The following is a 16,867-nucleotide window of genomic DNA, read 5'->3' as shown; positions in this document are numbered from 1 at the left end:
GCGAGGAGGACGGATTTAATCGATGAAGAGATCGCTCTTTGCAACCAATGTTTGTGTGGCTGGGCACGAAATGACTCTTGTTCGGTGATTGTGAGCAGTTTGGGTCATCAAAAAAAAACAATTTAAAAAAAAGACTTCTAGGAACTTCAAAACAGAGCAAATCGATAGCCCTTAATGTTTAGAGAGAAAGAAAGTAAACAAATACACATTATGTCCCAGGAGCGAAATCCACATCTTTGGCAATGTTAAATATTTATGCTTTGCTTTTTCGATCTATGTTTAACCTTACTAACCACCTAGTAGCGTTTTTTCATGTGCTTTCGTACCACATTGAACACCAACTGTCGCACGAAATCCCTCTTTACGGCGTTAGGCATTTGATCAGTACATAAGCTGACTTTTTGCATCGCTCTTGCTCTTTTGCTGCTGCCACACCGAGGGCTGTTATGTATTGCCTTACAAAAAGTCACAAGATTGTGCTGCTAAATGCCTGTACCGATAACGTTGTCCATTGCGTAGCTCCGCCCATATTCGAAGGCGTGTCTCTCGGCCATAAATCCGAAACAGACGGTTTATGACCGAGAGGAATGAAAGCAGGCTGGAGAAGCGATACAGGTTGTGGAAAACTGTGAAAAAGTGCTTGTCACAGTTCAGCTGACTATACCAAACACTCGCCCTCTACTTAAGTTCCCGACTAGGTCTTATCAGCGGCAACAAACATTCAAATGTTGAAGATTCATCTGAGACGCTTTTCAAAAAGCCCAGATCTTTCATGTGTGCCTAACACATTCATTTTCCCGCACGCACAACATCATAATCCAGGAGAGCAGGGGGAGAAGAAGAAATTGTAAACGATGCAAACAGCGTTGCATTTTATAGAAAAGTAGCATGCGCATAGCCTTTCTGATGGGGCAAGCAAAATGTACAAAGTAAAAGCAGCACTTGTTTAGCACAAGACAAATAAGAACAGCTATGAGTTTTCGGTTAAATGGTATACTAGCAATAATCATGAGGAAGAAGCAGTAATGAGCTGAACTGAAACATCGCAGAAAGCAGCAAAAAATACTTCATGTGAGTACAGATGGCAGTTTCAGTGGGGTTCATGTTTACCTATGAAGCTGCAAAATACCGGAATGAACCAGATTCATCGAACCACCTAGTGAGAGAACTGAACAATGGCTGTCCCTACTATTCTAAAACGTTTTCCATAATACGATAGAAGAGGAGTAGACATGTTTGGAGATGCTTTACGAGCATTAGTATGTTGTACCCTAAAACAGTTTTGATATAGTTTTGAACGAAAGAGGAATAAACATCTATTAATGAATGAATAAAATCATAATATTTGACATTATTTACTTCATTGATATGATATTTCATGTGGTTTATTTTGCGTTATGAATATTTATCAGAAAAGAACGCTCTGATAAAATTCATTCAATGAACAAATTATTGAAGATATCAGTATTTTAATAAAGCTATAATAAGTATAAAACTCTCAATCAATACTTGAAGAAAAGTTTGGTATCCACTGTATTTTGTTGTTGTGTACTAGGCCCTTTCATTGCTCTGTACGATGACGTTCGAATGGCGTTGAGTCTGGGGTTACGGAACGGATACACTATGGAACATTTTGTTCGCCAGTATTTGCTCCACTTTGGACAGAGACAGCATGATGAAAACCGGCGAGAAACGAAGAGCGATAACAGCCAACAAAAAGCAACAATATCACTACCAAAAGCGTACTGTTTGACGTAGCCATCCCCGGGAGATAGGATGCCATTCCCGTCAGCCAACGAAAGAGTGAGCGAAAGGGCCTCGTATCGAGCGGAAAAACATACACCATCGCAGCATCTTGCCAGAGGGCATTGCAAAGGGACAGGGGACGCTTATCACCTCCCCTCAGTGATGCCTTTGTTTTCCACGCTTTTCCACCGCACATCGTGTACATAGAGGCGCACCAATAAGGGAGGAGTTAGAGCTTAGGGCTTACAAGCGGCAAAGGTAACAAATGTGGACTTTCGACATCAAGAGAGGACGAATCATAGATTTCCGATGGCATGAATTTTCGCCCCGATCGTCAGCGATGCTGTCAGCGAGAGCACACACAGGCAGAAGCAGTAGCAGCACAAGCATCGGTGTGACGGGGCCTCGATGTCGAAAGATTGGCAGTTGTGTCAACGGAACTGGCGAAGGCGAACTGGTACGGTGTGTTCGATCAGACTGAGTGATTTTTAGTAGATGAACTGACGGCTGTAGCTGAAGGTGCTGATGGATCCAAACGGAGCTGTGAAACGCAGTAGAGTCAACAAAGATAATTTGATGTTGGTGTCATAGGCTTTTTGGAATACAAATAGTACAGTGCAAGTGTTGTTTTTTCGAATCCTTAATAAAGGCAGCATAAAAAACGTGTATCTAACACAAAAACGTCGTTAAATACGTTTGAAAAGATACACTTGGTTTGCTATATGCTGGAAAGGCATGTATGAGTGCATTCTTCATTGTATCCAAGTTATGTGTGTCAAAAGTTAATCGGATTGCCATTTGATTTCTGTGGAATGCTTTCAGTGTGCGATGTGTTTGTTAGGAGATCACTTTAAAGGATTTGTCTGATTTTAAGGTGAAGTGTTTGCAGTTTCAAATGAATTGAATACCTGTGACCAAAAAAGGAGATTAATTAAGCAAATACTTTAGTGGAGTGGGAAAAGCTAATTTGATCATCACTACTGTTTAAAAGGTGAAAATGGGATGTAAAATAACATAACAATCAAGAATGGTTTGTTCGAATGTATTTCAATTATTTTATTAGCTTACTGAAACATCAATTCAATTCGAAAACATCAAACGTTAAAAGTTTTTCGGATGTTAAAAGCAACACATCCGATTAAACAGGGCGTTAGTGCAAGTGTTTTTGAATGTTTCGATTTAGCAAGAAAAACGGCAATATGGATAGCTCGACGGTTCTGCAGGATAATAAGAGTGGTAAGTAAGAATAGGGGAGATTATGTATAATACAGTGAGTGTTTAATTAACAAAGAGTAATTACAAACAAATAATAATTACAATAATAATAGTTATAATTATAATAATAATCATAATAAAAATAATAATTATAATAATTACAATAATCGCAAACAAATATTTGGAAACTAGTCCATAAACTGTTTTTGAAGAATGTTCATGAATGTTGCATAGCGAACACGGGCTTCTACCTATGCTTAAGTACCGGGGATTGGGTGGTACCAATGATGATCCACAAGCATCACAGCAAGTTCTCGCAAAAGGGAAAGCTCGCGCGCTTCATTTGACTTTGATAGCTTCGACAACATCCAACAACATTGAGCTGTTTTCATCCGACGGCATGTTGATACAGTTGCTGGATGTATATTTGGAGACGTTAAAGTTGCTTAGTGAGATGGGAATTTTGAAACATTGTGCCTGTGGCAAGTTTACTCGTTTCATTGAGCGGTTTTGTTGAATCAGCGTTGGAGGCACACTTTAAAACTGGGACCCATGAAAGAGAGCAGTATAACGACTTGAATTCAACAAAATCATAAAGAGATTATGACAAAGAAGCTGGGCAGGTCGGGGCTGTGAGTGTTACATCGGCTGTGTTGCCACCGGCTTGCAGGATGTTCATTCTTCTTGGTGACCTTATCCATTTATGAGTTATCATCGACAGACAGTGGGGATGGAGGCTGCGAGGTTTTGTTGTCACAGATGGTAAAACGATGAGTTGCAAATTTGAAACTCATTCGAGGCGAGCGGCCTTATGACGTTGAGTGAAGTTTTGAAATCAAAATGGTCTCATCGGATCGAGTGGACTTGGATGAAAATGAGCCAACGAAACAAAAATGGCTGCCAATTCCAGGAATTATCTTGATTAGCTTGGTATTGAGCGTTAGGTAATTGATTGTTATTTAACTTTGACCACGTATTTCAAGGGTAAGAAAAATAAGTTTTTGATAATTCAATATAAATTGGAGCGAAAATGAGATTTTATGGATATCTGTGACTACCAAAGTGTTTGTGGTACATAAAACTGTCTAAAAAAGAATTAAGTTAAGTTATTATCCATAGAAAAATCAAACTCACATAAAGAGACTCTTCCAGAAATTGTCAGCGTGTGCATGTACCATGCGACAGCTCTACAAAGTAACCATTTCTGTTTGGCAGAGGCCGCTGAGTCAACAGTAGTTAATTTCTTATTCGTAGCGGAAGACGTTACAGTGGGGTAGTGCCATGCATCAGCTTGCGTGAAGCCGCGCAAGGGTATGCGAGGGGGTTGCTGTTTGTCCACCGTCCGATACGCTGTTTGTCGTGCCGAGCAAGATGGTTCTGCCGATGTGGGTTGGATGTGATGCGTCGAGGTCAATGATATCTCAAGTGGAAAAGAGACGGAGCTGTTTAAGCAAACATATCGCGTGAGATGCTAATCAAAGATACATGAGGGATGATGATTGGGTTGCCGGGGTAGAACGATGTTACTCGTGCCAGACAGAGGTGTTGATCGCGATCGTTCTGGAATGGCTTTCTTTGCAGGATTCAGCAAGGGCTCCATCGCCGAGTTCTACGATAAACTTGAGAAGGACGACGGTGGTCGAGGATTCGTCATTGAAGATGGTACTCATGGAGGATTGTCGCGCATCGAGAATGGCATGTCGGGAAAAGGAGGTAAGAATTGAGAGTAGTGCAACCTTGTTGAACAGTGCGCCAATAGTAATTGTGTCTTTATCTTTGCTCTGCTTCACTAGAACATCGAGGATCGCCGATATCATGTTATTCGCCACAGAATCGACTGCTGCCTTGGCCACCACAACATGTGAACGAAAGCACGAGCTCTTCAGCAAGAAAGGCTCAAAATCTTGGTCTAATATGTGTCGTTTGTGGAGATACTAGCTCTGGGAAGCATTATGGCATACTGGCATGCAATGGATGCTCTGGATTCTTCAAACGTAGCGTCCGTAGGAAATTAATCTATCGGTAAGTGAAAATCATTATCATGTTACATCATTTCCAGTTAAAGTAAAATTCAAGAAAATTATGCTAGTACTATAACTATACTTCAAGAGTATTTTTACTATTTCCATTTTTTACTATAAAACAATACAATTCTATATTCCCGACTTCATCGCATCAACATTGACACCATAAATCACCAAATGCAAACAAATTTCATTCGTAATCTCAACACGTGTTGATATTGTTGACATAAATAATATTTCAATTTTGGTGGCTTGCACAGATAACCAACAATCCCGATTCCTTTCGCAAATAGAATAATAGATTTCCAATCAAAACACCACGTTTTCCGATAACTTCCTATTTACACATAAAACACAGCGACATAGCACCCTTAAACTATTGCCTTTTAGGAGGGTCGTTTCGAGCAGAATCTGGTCAATATTTATCAATGCTTCGGCGAAAGGAACCCCTGATGGTTTGGTTTCTTTTTTTCTAAGGCTTATACTCCCTGTTCCTCGTTAGGGAAAGCATATTTCCAAGAGCACCCGAGATAGTACAACTTAATCCCTATATCATTTTAACGTACAACCCCTGTCGAAATCAATGCGCACCACCAAGTTGGCGTGACCGATGACTGATGGGAGTGGCGGCTATTTTACGCTTTCTGTAAGTATGCACCTCCGTTGTTGTCGGTCGCAGTAGAGGTAGAGTGCCACTCAATAAATTAAATTCTAATTAATCAACCATCCGTCCCTTACTCCCCGGAAACGGACTGTTTGTTCGTTCGAAGTAGCAATAGTTGCTAGTTGCTTTCCGGTGGTCGACAGATTAGGCAGTAAGTGATCAGATGTTTCCATTCAATTGTATTCTGGTTGGTGCTTGCGGGCGCGTAGTTTAGTTCGTGCCCTTGCCTCTCATGTGAATTGACAATGACTAGCAGGAGAGATATTATTCTTCTCTATCTGAGTGCAACACATCACCATTTGGTGTAGGATCTGCGGAAGGATTCAATGCTTATCCTTCCTATGGCTGTACGCCTTATGTCAGGTTGTGTTCCGCTCTATTCTGCGTTCGCACTATTTGAAGCGTGAATACCAGCCCAAGTATAGTCGTAATGCTCAAAGGGTGTTATAAGATTATCCCAACACTAAATGGTGTAATGATTAATTGATATTTTATGGTTTCACAACGCTGATAATCCATACAGACTCCAGTTAGATGTTGTTCATAGGTACTGTAAACTTTTCGGTTCTTCATAGGTCGCGTCGTATTTTTATAACTTTAATATTCAAAAACTTGTTAAATGATGATTTTAAATTGAATTAAATATTGGAAGCATGAAAACAAAATGCGCTTTGAAAATATGGTTCAAATGTTAGCAGGAAATGTTAGCTTCACAATCGAATATCCCATTTCTGTCAAGTCTTTAGTAATTATGTTCAATATCTTGGTATGTGCTGTTGTTTTTAATTAAACATCCTCACCACCTCTGTTGCAAAACCATATGTTGAATGAGGATACTTTAAGGCAAAATATTACACAATGACCGATAAGTGCTCGTTGCTTCTCAGTTACATAAACTTAATTGTCGTGTTGCACCTGCGTCATCTCGATGCAAAGCTTTGTCACGGGAAATACATTTCCTATATCTATTCCAACTGGCTACAATAAACTATGGGAAGAATCGAGTAAACAGAATGAACATATAGCTTGAAGCAGAAATTTTAATGTTTCTGTGACGAATCATGAATATTATTACAAACACATTTCACCAGCTGTTGCTTGATGCCGTGTTATCTTGCTTTGCTCAGTGATGCAGTGTGTGATACGTGTTAAGAGTAACCAGTTGTAAAGAACATTTGAAAGATTTGGAATGGAATGGAAATACACATTTGAACGCATAAGGGTCCGCAGCGAAAATGCGAGAAGAGAAATATAGAAATCAATCAGGCAAAATCAGTGTAGAAAAGGCAATACCGAAAGGGGAAAGCTCTTTGAAAGGCGTAGTGAAACAAACAGTGATAATCCTTATAAGTAGCATTTATTTATAATAGAAATACAATTTCGATTAAAATATTAAGCTTTTCAAACCAATTTTCCGTCCGACCGAAGAAAATTTCCGTCAACGTAGTTCTGATCATGATTTTTTTTATCACTATCTATCGAACTATAAATAAGTATCTATATCTATTCGGATCTATAATGTGTTTTTTTGCAAAACGTTTGAAATTTAAATGCATATCATTATGCAAGAACGATTATCCAATGTTCGACACCGGTACAGTAGCATACCTTAAATCGTGCGTATTATGTGTTGCTTCATGTTTTGTTCCCTTGTTCTCGCATTTGCTATCCTCGGCAGCCGAATAGATACCCTAGTACCTCATGGCTATTCTGCAGCAAATTTGCTTCATTCCAACACATCGATAACACATTCCAACCATACTAATCCAGACGAAAAGAGCAATGGTATTTAAACACGGCTTTCGACTTTCTAAGGCTTGGTTTTATCACAATGTCAGCAGTATTTCGTTGTATGTAATGGAATTGAAATTATGTTTGCTAGTTTTCCACTATGAACCTGTTGAGCGGTGAATCTTGTTTTTTTTTCGTTGTATCGTTTGCGGGAAAAAGGTTCATTAGAGTGTACTTTTTAGCGTTGAAAATTCTTATATAAATTTAATTTGGACAGAGATCATACCTGTATTCAATCAGCGTTTTAGATTTTGGTTAATCAGCTAAAGTTATTTTCGAGACAGACAATGTATTAAGCTTGCTTGTGCGTGATACCACTGTAAGGCAAAGTCTTACTTGGACAGAACACTTGGTGCATCGGTTCGCATGAAAATAAAAGATCAGTAAATTTACAGGAAGAACGCAGCATCACTATCTTCAGAATGCACCTTTTGAATGTTATTGCATGTAAATATGCTGAACATAAATATTTCCACTGTAGCTTACATTGTTGGTGCAATTTTGCTGTAGTGAAAGAGATTTTTTTAGCTGACCCGGTGTCAATGAGATAGTGAGGGGTAAATTTGTTTCAGACGATATAAAGTGCGATTGTGATGCATTATTGAAGGTGAGTGTGAAATCCAATGAGCTTAAGTGTTTCCTCACTTTTGTTGCTCTAGATGCCAGGCCGGGACAGGAAGTTGTACAGTGGACAAAGCGCACAGGAATCAGTGTCAGGCGTGTCGATTGAAAAAATGCCTTACGATGGGAATGAACAAGGATGGTAAGTAGAGCTGTTGAGTTGCTAATAATAGTACTAGTAATAATACTTAAGTGTCTGTTCAAAGGAATCAGGTCCAAATCTCGGCTATGATGATTTTAGTCATTCAGTTAAAAGTCATCCTAAAAATATGAATATTAGGTTCTAGCCTCCCTCGAACAGCTTCAATTTAAAAGTTCGTGTTTACACACAAAACATTAGATTTGTGAATCATTAATTCCAAGGATATAGATTTTTAACAATATGCTAACAAATCTAGCATAAAGCTTGAACACGGTTTTGTGAAAAACTGACATTCATAACATATCAATCTAACAATTGTTTTGTTATATTTTTAATATTTTTACCAATTATTTATTTTAAAAAAACTGTGCTTTAGAATATAATGTATCGCAATTTGGTCATATTTGGTAAACGAAATATGTCAGTAGCATTATCGAATCAAAGGTTATTTGAAACAACCTGTTATGCTGTGATAAAAGCAACTCGGTTATACCCGTGCCCAAATAAACATCGAAGACTACGGCTCAGTCAATTATAAAAATGTATTGAAAAATGAAAAAAAAAACAGAGCTCGTATAATTTGGCGCAGGGAAATAATATATTATAACACTGTAAAAAAAATAATAAGAATCGAGATAGATTTTCAAATTGTGTCATCTTTAGACTCATTCCTATATGTTGATTCCAAGCGTAGGTTGCTGAACGTTTGTACCCGCAGTAGGATGATTAAAATTGTACAATACTACACCGTTTTTGTCCTTCGAAAGCTGCTAAACAAACAAGCAAGATGCCCTTAAGCGATTATCGGTTTGATCACCAATAATTCCAGAAAAACGGAGTGAGATTCGTAGCTGATTTAGCCACCGGCGCACCTAAATGAGGCACGAAACCGTCACGTATTCCTCACGCATTGCCAGTTAGTTTTTTGAAATACCTGACAAAATGAAGAACATAATTTGCCAATAGCATTGACTGATCCTTTGAGCTACCTTTAAAAACAGCTTACAAATCGCTTTCAGATGCTTTCAAATAAAATATCAAATATAAATTATTTGTTTCCCCAATCAGGGTCTTTTTGATAGTAATTGTAGTTGTGTGTATAGTGTATACACGTTATAGCTGAAAACAATTTGTCTTTGTACCTTTCATTAAGTGAGATCTTACTTTCAATTTTACGGCCAACACCTTAACAAGCACCACTTACATCCGTTGTTGGTCAAGGTCGGTTGTGTCACAGGTTCTATTTGTTGTTACGCGTTCGTTGCGGTTTTCAAGGGTAAACATGTGAACAATGCTCTAATTATTTTTGTGTAACATATTGGTTTGTCTTTCGGGCGCAAAAAGAGGAGGAATCCGACAGAGGGATGAACTAACGAAACAACGACGTTCAGAATTTCGATGAACGTGCGCGAGGTGTCAAAAGATCGGTGACGAGTTGTTGGAACAAGACGATGCATTGGAGAGAGGTCGTTTGCATAAAACGGTCGGGTTAACGTTATCTTTTGTTAATGGTTGCGTAAACCACAGTGTGAGCCATTTACAGAAACAGTATCCTGCTGTTCTGCAACATCTTTGACACGTGCCGTTCCCGAGCCGTATGTTAGGAAGGTGTAAATATGGCAACATCGTTGTAATAGTCCTCAAAGTAACTACAGGGATCCTTTGGTCATGAAAAGTTAAAACAGTTAACGAATGAAACAAAGCTGAAGTGATGTCGATATGAATGCTCTCGCATATATACAAATTTTCCGGCACACGCGCTAACGGTAAGGGGTCCTCGGGCGAAATTAATTATGCAGAAAAATGGTTCAATCCCGCCTACATCTCCTCTAGGCGATTGAATAACGTGTGCTTAATTTTCAAGGGTCACCAAAAATAATGCGTTCAACCTCGCAACGTGATAATTCCCACACTCTGTGGTTCTTCAACACGTAATAAGGTAGTTTTTTGTGAATCGTTCTAGCTGTACAAAATGAACGTCAACCACGGAATACAGCAACAATCCGACCAGAAGCACTACGGGATATGGAACAAGGACGTGCCTTGAGGGAAGCAGCCGTTGCCGTCGGAGTGTTTGGGTGAGTGTTTGTTATCTTAATTCACGCCATCCAGTCCTTTTACTAATAAATAACAAAAACTAAATAAAAAATATAACACATTTTTACGATGAAGAATAATTAACAAGTGTTTCAAAGGTGATATAGAAAGATAAACAATGTAAAACTGTATACATCATTAACAATATTGCATATCCTTGAGCATTAACCACCAAGGTGGCTAACATATGCAATAGCACAAGTACGAATTCAGAAACAAACAAAGCATAACGTAGTGAAAATAAACGCCCCTCAACATTAAACTAGTCAGACATTTATGTAATAACTGCTTACATAGTGAGACGAAATATGATGAATCAGTATTTTTCCATTTTACCCTACTCTAGACCTCCAGTTTCACTCGCACTGCTCTCACCTTCCCGCTATGGCCCAAGTATCCTACCAACGCCTGCCTTACCGACCAGTCAATTTCTGCACCATCACAGCCAGGTGTCATCGCTGGTAAACAGTCTACCGCATCATCATCCTCACCATCCACACCATGCCGCTATGCACGGGCTAGCGAACGGACTGTCGATGAATCTGAACGGCGTGGGGATGCCGGGCCATAACGGCACGCCCGGTTTGAGTCATTCGGGTGGAAATGGTTCCGATCGAGACCGAGACACCGTTGTGCTGATGAACAGTGGCAGTGGTGACAGCAACAATAACAAAAACGCTTCATCCAGCTCGACGGAAAATCTCAACACGACATCCTCCTCTAATCATTCGATGGCGGGCGATCAGTCTCCGAGTGGGGCTGGGTCGCCGGCCCATGGGACACCGGTAAACGGACTCGGCACTGGGGGTAGCTGTGTGACGGGAGCCACTAGTATGGCGACTGAAAAGCATCCTCAACATAGCTCATCTTCGTGCGGTTCGGCCAGTCCTATTCTGGAGCAGGACAACATGAACGATAACGACGGTAAGTGGTGGACGAGGTGGGGTAAATGGGAATGTTTGCAATAACTGTCAGTTAAGCAGTGCTACACATGCAGAGTGGATCGCTCAATTTGAATAATGAAAATTTTATCACTTTCACACCACTGTCGACCATTGCGCAATGAACATCCTGCGTTGTGCGTAATCGTGCAAAAAAGTCATAAAATGATATAATCATAATTTAGTCAATTGCTTCAATGGAAAGGGTCAAACAACGTCCTGAGTTCAACTTTTGGAGAAAAATTAATTTGGCTAATGAAGTGGTACCTTGCAACCCATCGGTAACCCATCGGAAACTGCGAGTTATAAAATAACCATCCCCGAGGGTATAAAATAACTATTTGTCACTTCCTGAGGGTGGTCTAATACCGCATAAATAATTGTTCCTCACAAAGCTTGCGGGATCAGTCACCACTATCCGGTTTGGGTAACACATGCAAGGGTAACTACACATTTCTGTATGTGTGATGGTAAAATCACAGAAAAACGATCCCTTTGCTTAAAAGAGTGAACGAAATCTTTAGCATTGGTAGTTAAACAGATGAAATATCCATTCAGAGGGATGAGCAGCGTTAGTAAATCATTATGCTGTTATGCTAAACTGCGCCCATCATGTGATAAAAGGGACGTGAGAAATAGGGATGTTGTTTTCTGTGATTTTGTTCCATGTATTTTAAGAGTTATGCTCGTTTCTCAACTAAATGAAAGAATGCTTACATCAGTTTAGTTTTGCTACTGAATACAGATTGGATTATTTAGTTATAGATAAAAGATTATTGGACATCTTGTTTGATGACTTTGTTCACCGTATTATTAACAATTTTATTTCACATACGAACGACCCAACCATGTTTGTTCTCAATGTTCTATTAACATGCTGGAATTTACATTTACTCGAATGAATCTAAACCATTTGTTAAATCATTACAGGCTGCTAAATAATAACCATCCATGTCTAAACGCATTGCCGTTTAAATTTACGTTACGATAATTAGTAATAATCTTTCTATAATTAGTGTCATACCGTGTACTTATACGAAGCAATCAAACAATCAAAATGTTTTCCCTTTGCAACAGTGATTCATTAATCATTTAAAACGCTGTCGAGTTAAATATCGAAGTCCCAGATGTGCAATTGCAACTCTCGAAAGGCTTATTACGATACGTACCATGGGCCCTTAAGTATGATCCTGTGACGCCACACGACAGGGATTGTAGGAAATTGCATAAAAAATCTTGTAAAGCAGTAAGGAGAAAAAGGGATAGGGCCAATGTTTTTTTTTTATTCCCGTGGCTCTAGGGATTTGCAGACCGACGCAACGGTCACGGCTGGTGAAATGACGGGTACGAAACTGGTAAAAAAGAGGAAATGCGTGTGAGAAACTTCAAGTAATTGATTTTTTTTTTTTGTAACTGAAATTCAAGATCGATCGTAAATCGAATTAGGAAACGCGTGGATCGCATAGATGAGTGACAGGGTGACGTTTTATAAAAGCTGTTTTTAAACTGTTTTCTCTCGCACATTAACAATCGAACAGTTTGAAGAAAAAAATTAGCTAAATTGATTTCAACTTATAATCATCAAGCGAGGAATATCTGTTGATTAATTGCAATTTGTCAGTTTTGACAAATCGATTTGTGGATTGTGCGATTTGCTAATTGATTTGAATTTATTGCATTCAAATCATTAAATAAGTATTCGAAAATATTTGACCATCCTTAATTGATTTGATTAAATTGATGGTCTGATGTTAAAGATAATACAATGTTTTAACTATTTGGTTCTTGTTATTGGGCGTAACGACGTTACCCGTCACGTCATACGGATTAGAACCATTTTTAGCTTTTCAAATGCTTCGAAGACTTATCGAGAATCATACAACTGAATATTCAGGTCTTACGCTTGGTCGTCTTTTAGAAGCCGACACGTATTTCGAATAAACTCCAGGACCTGCCGGTCAACACCAAGTACAAATATATAAATAATTATATTGAATCCAATTATAGAATGGAGATCAGTTGGAAATGAGTTTATACCTCAAGTTTTTTTATGGAAAGTCAATATTACACGTGTCCCCACGATTTCTTTTTTTTTCGTAGCTAAAGCTCTCCCTGCAGGAAGGAAAAAGGAAAAAATGTATTCGAATTGACGTAATAATCTTTCATCTCCGTCTTCATGGCCCAACACGGTGAAAGTAATTTTTGGTTTGATTGAATTTATTTATTTTTTAATTCATTTGCATATCGTCCCTAAACGTTCAAAATATTGTAATAGAGCTGAATGTATCATACGGCTACATAAACAAAAAACAGGCTTTACGAAACAGCGATATTTTAAAAAGGGTGACTTCTATTTTACGGTATCATACGGAAAAGGCGGTACATTGAAGATTTTTACGTATGTTCATGTTCATTCATGTTTTTTGGCAGTAACTGTTTTTCCTGGACATATGACTGAATCAAGCGTTGGTTTGATCTGCTATATTTAATTGCTGCTTCATATGCTATTATTTTCGGTAGATGATTCCATTGACGTAACCAACGATGAAGATACGGACCAACCACAAAATAATAACACCATCCCCAGCCTAATGAACCACCCATTTTATGGACAAGGACCGGTAAGTAAAGCAGCTAATGCTATTAGGTAGTGTTTATATCAACGGAAATTTAGTATGGAACAGAATCACAAATCAGGTTACTCACAAAATTAGAGGCTCAATTAGAGCCACAAGTAGATCCAGGCTTAAAAGCAAATAAATTTAGTATATATCTCATTGGAAAACTAAATTCACTTGTTAAATAGTAAGATATTTTGTAATGTTTTGTTTTACCTTAATTTATTAGATTTTCTTGTAAAAATATTCAAATATGGCCCGAAGTTTTAAGGTCGATTTAGACCTTGCGTAAAAGTGAACGTGAATGTATTTTTGCTATATTTCATTAAATATTTATAGGAATATTGCTTAATGACACCAAAAGAAAGGATATTCAATCCCCCAATATTTAGAGTGTAAAACATATTGAAATAATAAATTAAATGCATGTGGAATTCCCCGCTAACCGTTATTTTTTCACCGTGAACAAAGCGGAAAATTACAATAAAATGCATTGAATTATTTATTGTAACATATTGTAACAAGCTTCTGATTCATGGTAAATGAAACATAGCAGAAAATACCAAAATTTTACAATCAATTTCACTCAAGCTGTATCCCGGGCTTTAAATCTAACAAAAATTTGGTTCAAATATTTAATACATAAAACAGTTTTAGAAGCAGGGCAAAAGAACTACACTACATGCAATAATCATAACTAGTGAATCATAATTATCTTAAAGAAACTAAAATCAATAAAAATAACACAATTTCAATTGGGGTATTCGATGCATTTCTTGAACTTACATTACTGACAATTTAAATTATTTTATTCGACAGATGTTCAACTTTCAGGAAACTATTTATGAAACGAGTGCTCGGCTTCTATTCATGGCTGTAAAATGGGCCAAAAACCTACCCAGTTTCGCTAGCCTTACGTTCCGCGATCAGGTAAGAAAGAATATAATGTTAGGTAATACAATTGATGATTAACAAACCAGTTTATTGCAGGTTATCTTGCTTGAAGAGTCCTGGGCTGAACTGTTTCTATTAAACGCCATCCAGTGGTGTATGCCCATTGACACGACGGCCTGTACGTTATTCTCATTGAATGAACATTGCAACAGTGCAAACAATTCTGGCTTCTTTAAACCAGGACAGGTAAATGACAGTTGACCATTGTGAGTTTAATTGAATCACATATTAAGTTCTTATCGATTTGCTTCTATTTAAAGTTGGCACAAGATCTACGGATCCTCAATGACACTCTGTGTCGATTCAAATCGGTTCTGGTAGATCCAGCCGAATTCGCCTGTATGAAAGCTATTGTGTTATTTCGCTCGGAGGCGCGAGGGCTCAAAGATCCGGTACAAATTGAAAACCTGCAAGACCAAGCACAGGTAAGTTGTGTAGGTTAGTGAAGTGAAAGCTCAGAAATGTAAATATTGATTTTACACCTGTTTTAGGTGATGCTAGCGCAGCATTCGCGTACACAGTTTCCAGGGCAAATTGCGCGGTTCGGGCGGCTGCTCTTGATGTTACCTTTATTAAGAGCAGTCAACTCACACAAAATAGAGTCAATCTACTTCCAGAAAACGATCGGAAACACGCCGATGGAAAAAGTGTTATGTGATATGTACAAAAACTAAACTTTACCCAAAATTTTGCTTTTACGCTATGGGATGGTGCAACTGATCTGCCGTGACTAACATTAGGGAAATAAATACCGGGTGAATGTGGGAGGAAATTATAGGGATTCGTACAAAGTCAGTTAGGGTTGATGTCCAAGCAAAATGCCTAATTTTTCTACAATATGCTATAATTTAAAAAGATTTCTCAGTCTCTTGCTATGGGGCAAACATTGGATAAATTAATGAAATAGTGATTGTTATGCAGTTTTGTTAGTTTCACATTGATACGCTGATTTAAAACATAATTTTATGCTTTTTATTGAAACCACTATCTGCATTTGAACTGCGATTTCACGGAGTGCACGAGGTAATATCTCCTATATTGACACACTTAATTGCTTTCCATTGGAAGTGTTTATTACTTTAAATTGAACTGATTAGTGATCCGTCATCGAGAAAAACTGCAAACAAATGAACAAACCGCTAGTTTCGGGTTTGCATAGTGATTAATGTTCCAGTTCAATTAATTATTTGCCTCAAGCACAAACCGCCATGAACAAAGTGAGAAATGCATTTCGTGAACAGTTCCCCGATCCCACACCATTAAAGCAAAAAACCACAGTATAGAATGATAATTACCCCAAACGAGAATCCTGTGCTGTATGTTTAAAGCCCAATCTAAGTAACGAGGAAAATTAAATTTGACATGAGAAAAGCTAAACAACTGCGGTGCAATTACCCAAAGCATGTGACTGAAGTATCCATATTAGGCTTGGGTTTAGTTTGTACATTATTGGTTATAAATTATTGAATTGCGTAGAACATCTGTAACAGCTCACATTTGCAGAAAACGTGCACTGAAAATGAACTAATATTTGATGTTTTTGGTTTTTTGAATCTATTTCCATGAATGAGATCAGTAAGAGTTTAGTTTTTGCACCAGCTTAGCTTCAATTAATGCAATTTTGTGTATTTTATAGTGAATAAATAAATAGATATTTGGTTAACATAGAAATCGATGTGTTTCATTTATAGTATTTTCTAACAATTGAAAATGACACCAGCATCTTCTCTTCTTCTTCTTTGGCACAACAACCGCTGTCGGTCAAGGCCTGCCTGTACTCACTAGTGAAGTGAGTTTGGCTTTCAGTGACTTTTTATTACCATAGCAGGATAGTCAGTCCTACGTAAGGGGGCACGGTCTATTCGGAACTTGAACCCATGACGGGCATGTTGTTAAGTCGAGTTGACGACTGTACCACCAGACCGACACCAGCATCATCAAAAGTTATAAAATAGTAGTAACATAAAAATAAAAATCTTCAATAAAATATAACCTAAATTGTTGATCTTCCTTATCCCTTATCTATGCACTTCTAGGGCCCATCTTTCAATTAC

General features: G+C 38.2%; 1 protein-coding gene across 3 annotated transcripts; it reads left to right on the top strand.

The window, feature by feature from the left end:
* Positions 1-1,700: 1,700 nt before the first annotated feature.
* On the top strand, positions 1,701-16,473 carry LOC121595975 (photoreceptor-specific nuclear receptor-like). Of its 3 annotated transcripts, none has more exons than XM_041920483.1 (12): positions 1,701-2,203; positions 2,569-2,982; positions 4,543-4,674; positions 4,755-4,983; positions 8,100-8,203; positions 10,167-10,281; positions 10,647-11,224; positions 13,762-13,862; positions 14,679-14,789; positions 14,850-14,999; positions 15,074-15,238; positions 15,305-16,473. In XM_041920483.1, the coding sequence occupies exons 2-12, from the start codon at positions 2,916-2,918 to the stop codon at positions 15,485-15,487; spliced, it is 1,935 nt and encodes a 644-aa protein (XP_041776417.1). In that variant the 5' UTR covers positions 1,701-2,203; positions 2,569-2,915; the 3' UTR covers positions 15,488-16,473. The 3 variants fall into 3 exon arrangements, with proteins under 3 accessions (XP_041776417.1, XP_041776418.1, XP_041776416.1); XM_041920484.1 differs by having other exon boundaries at positions 1,701-2,324; positions 2,810-2,982; XM_041920482.1 differs by having other exon boundaries at positions 1,701-2,737; positions 2,810-2,982.
* Positions 16,474-16,867: the final 394 nt, after the last annotated feature.

Source organism: Anopheles merus, chromosome 3R, assembly GCF_017562075.2.
Source record: "Anopheles merus strain MAF chromosome 3R, AmerM5.1, whole genome shotgun sequence".
Classification (NCBI taxonomy): Eukaryota; Metazoa; Arthropoda; class Insecta; order Diptera; family Culicidae; genus Anopheles; species Anopheles merus.
This window is presented reverse-complemented; position numbering and strand designations above follow the sequence as displayed.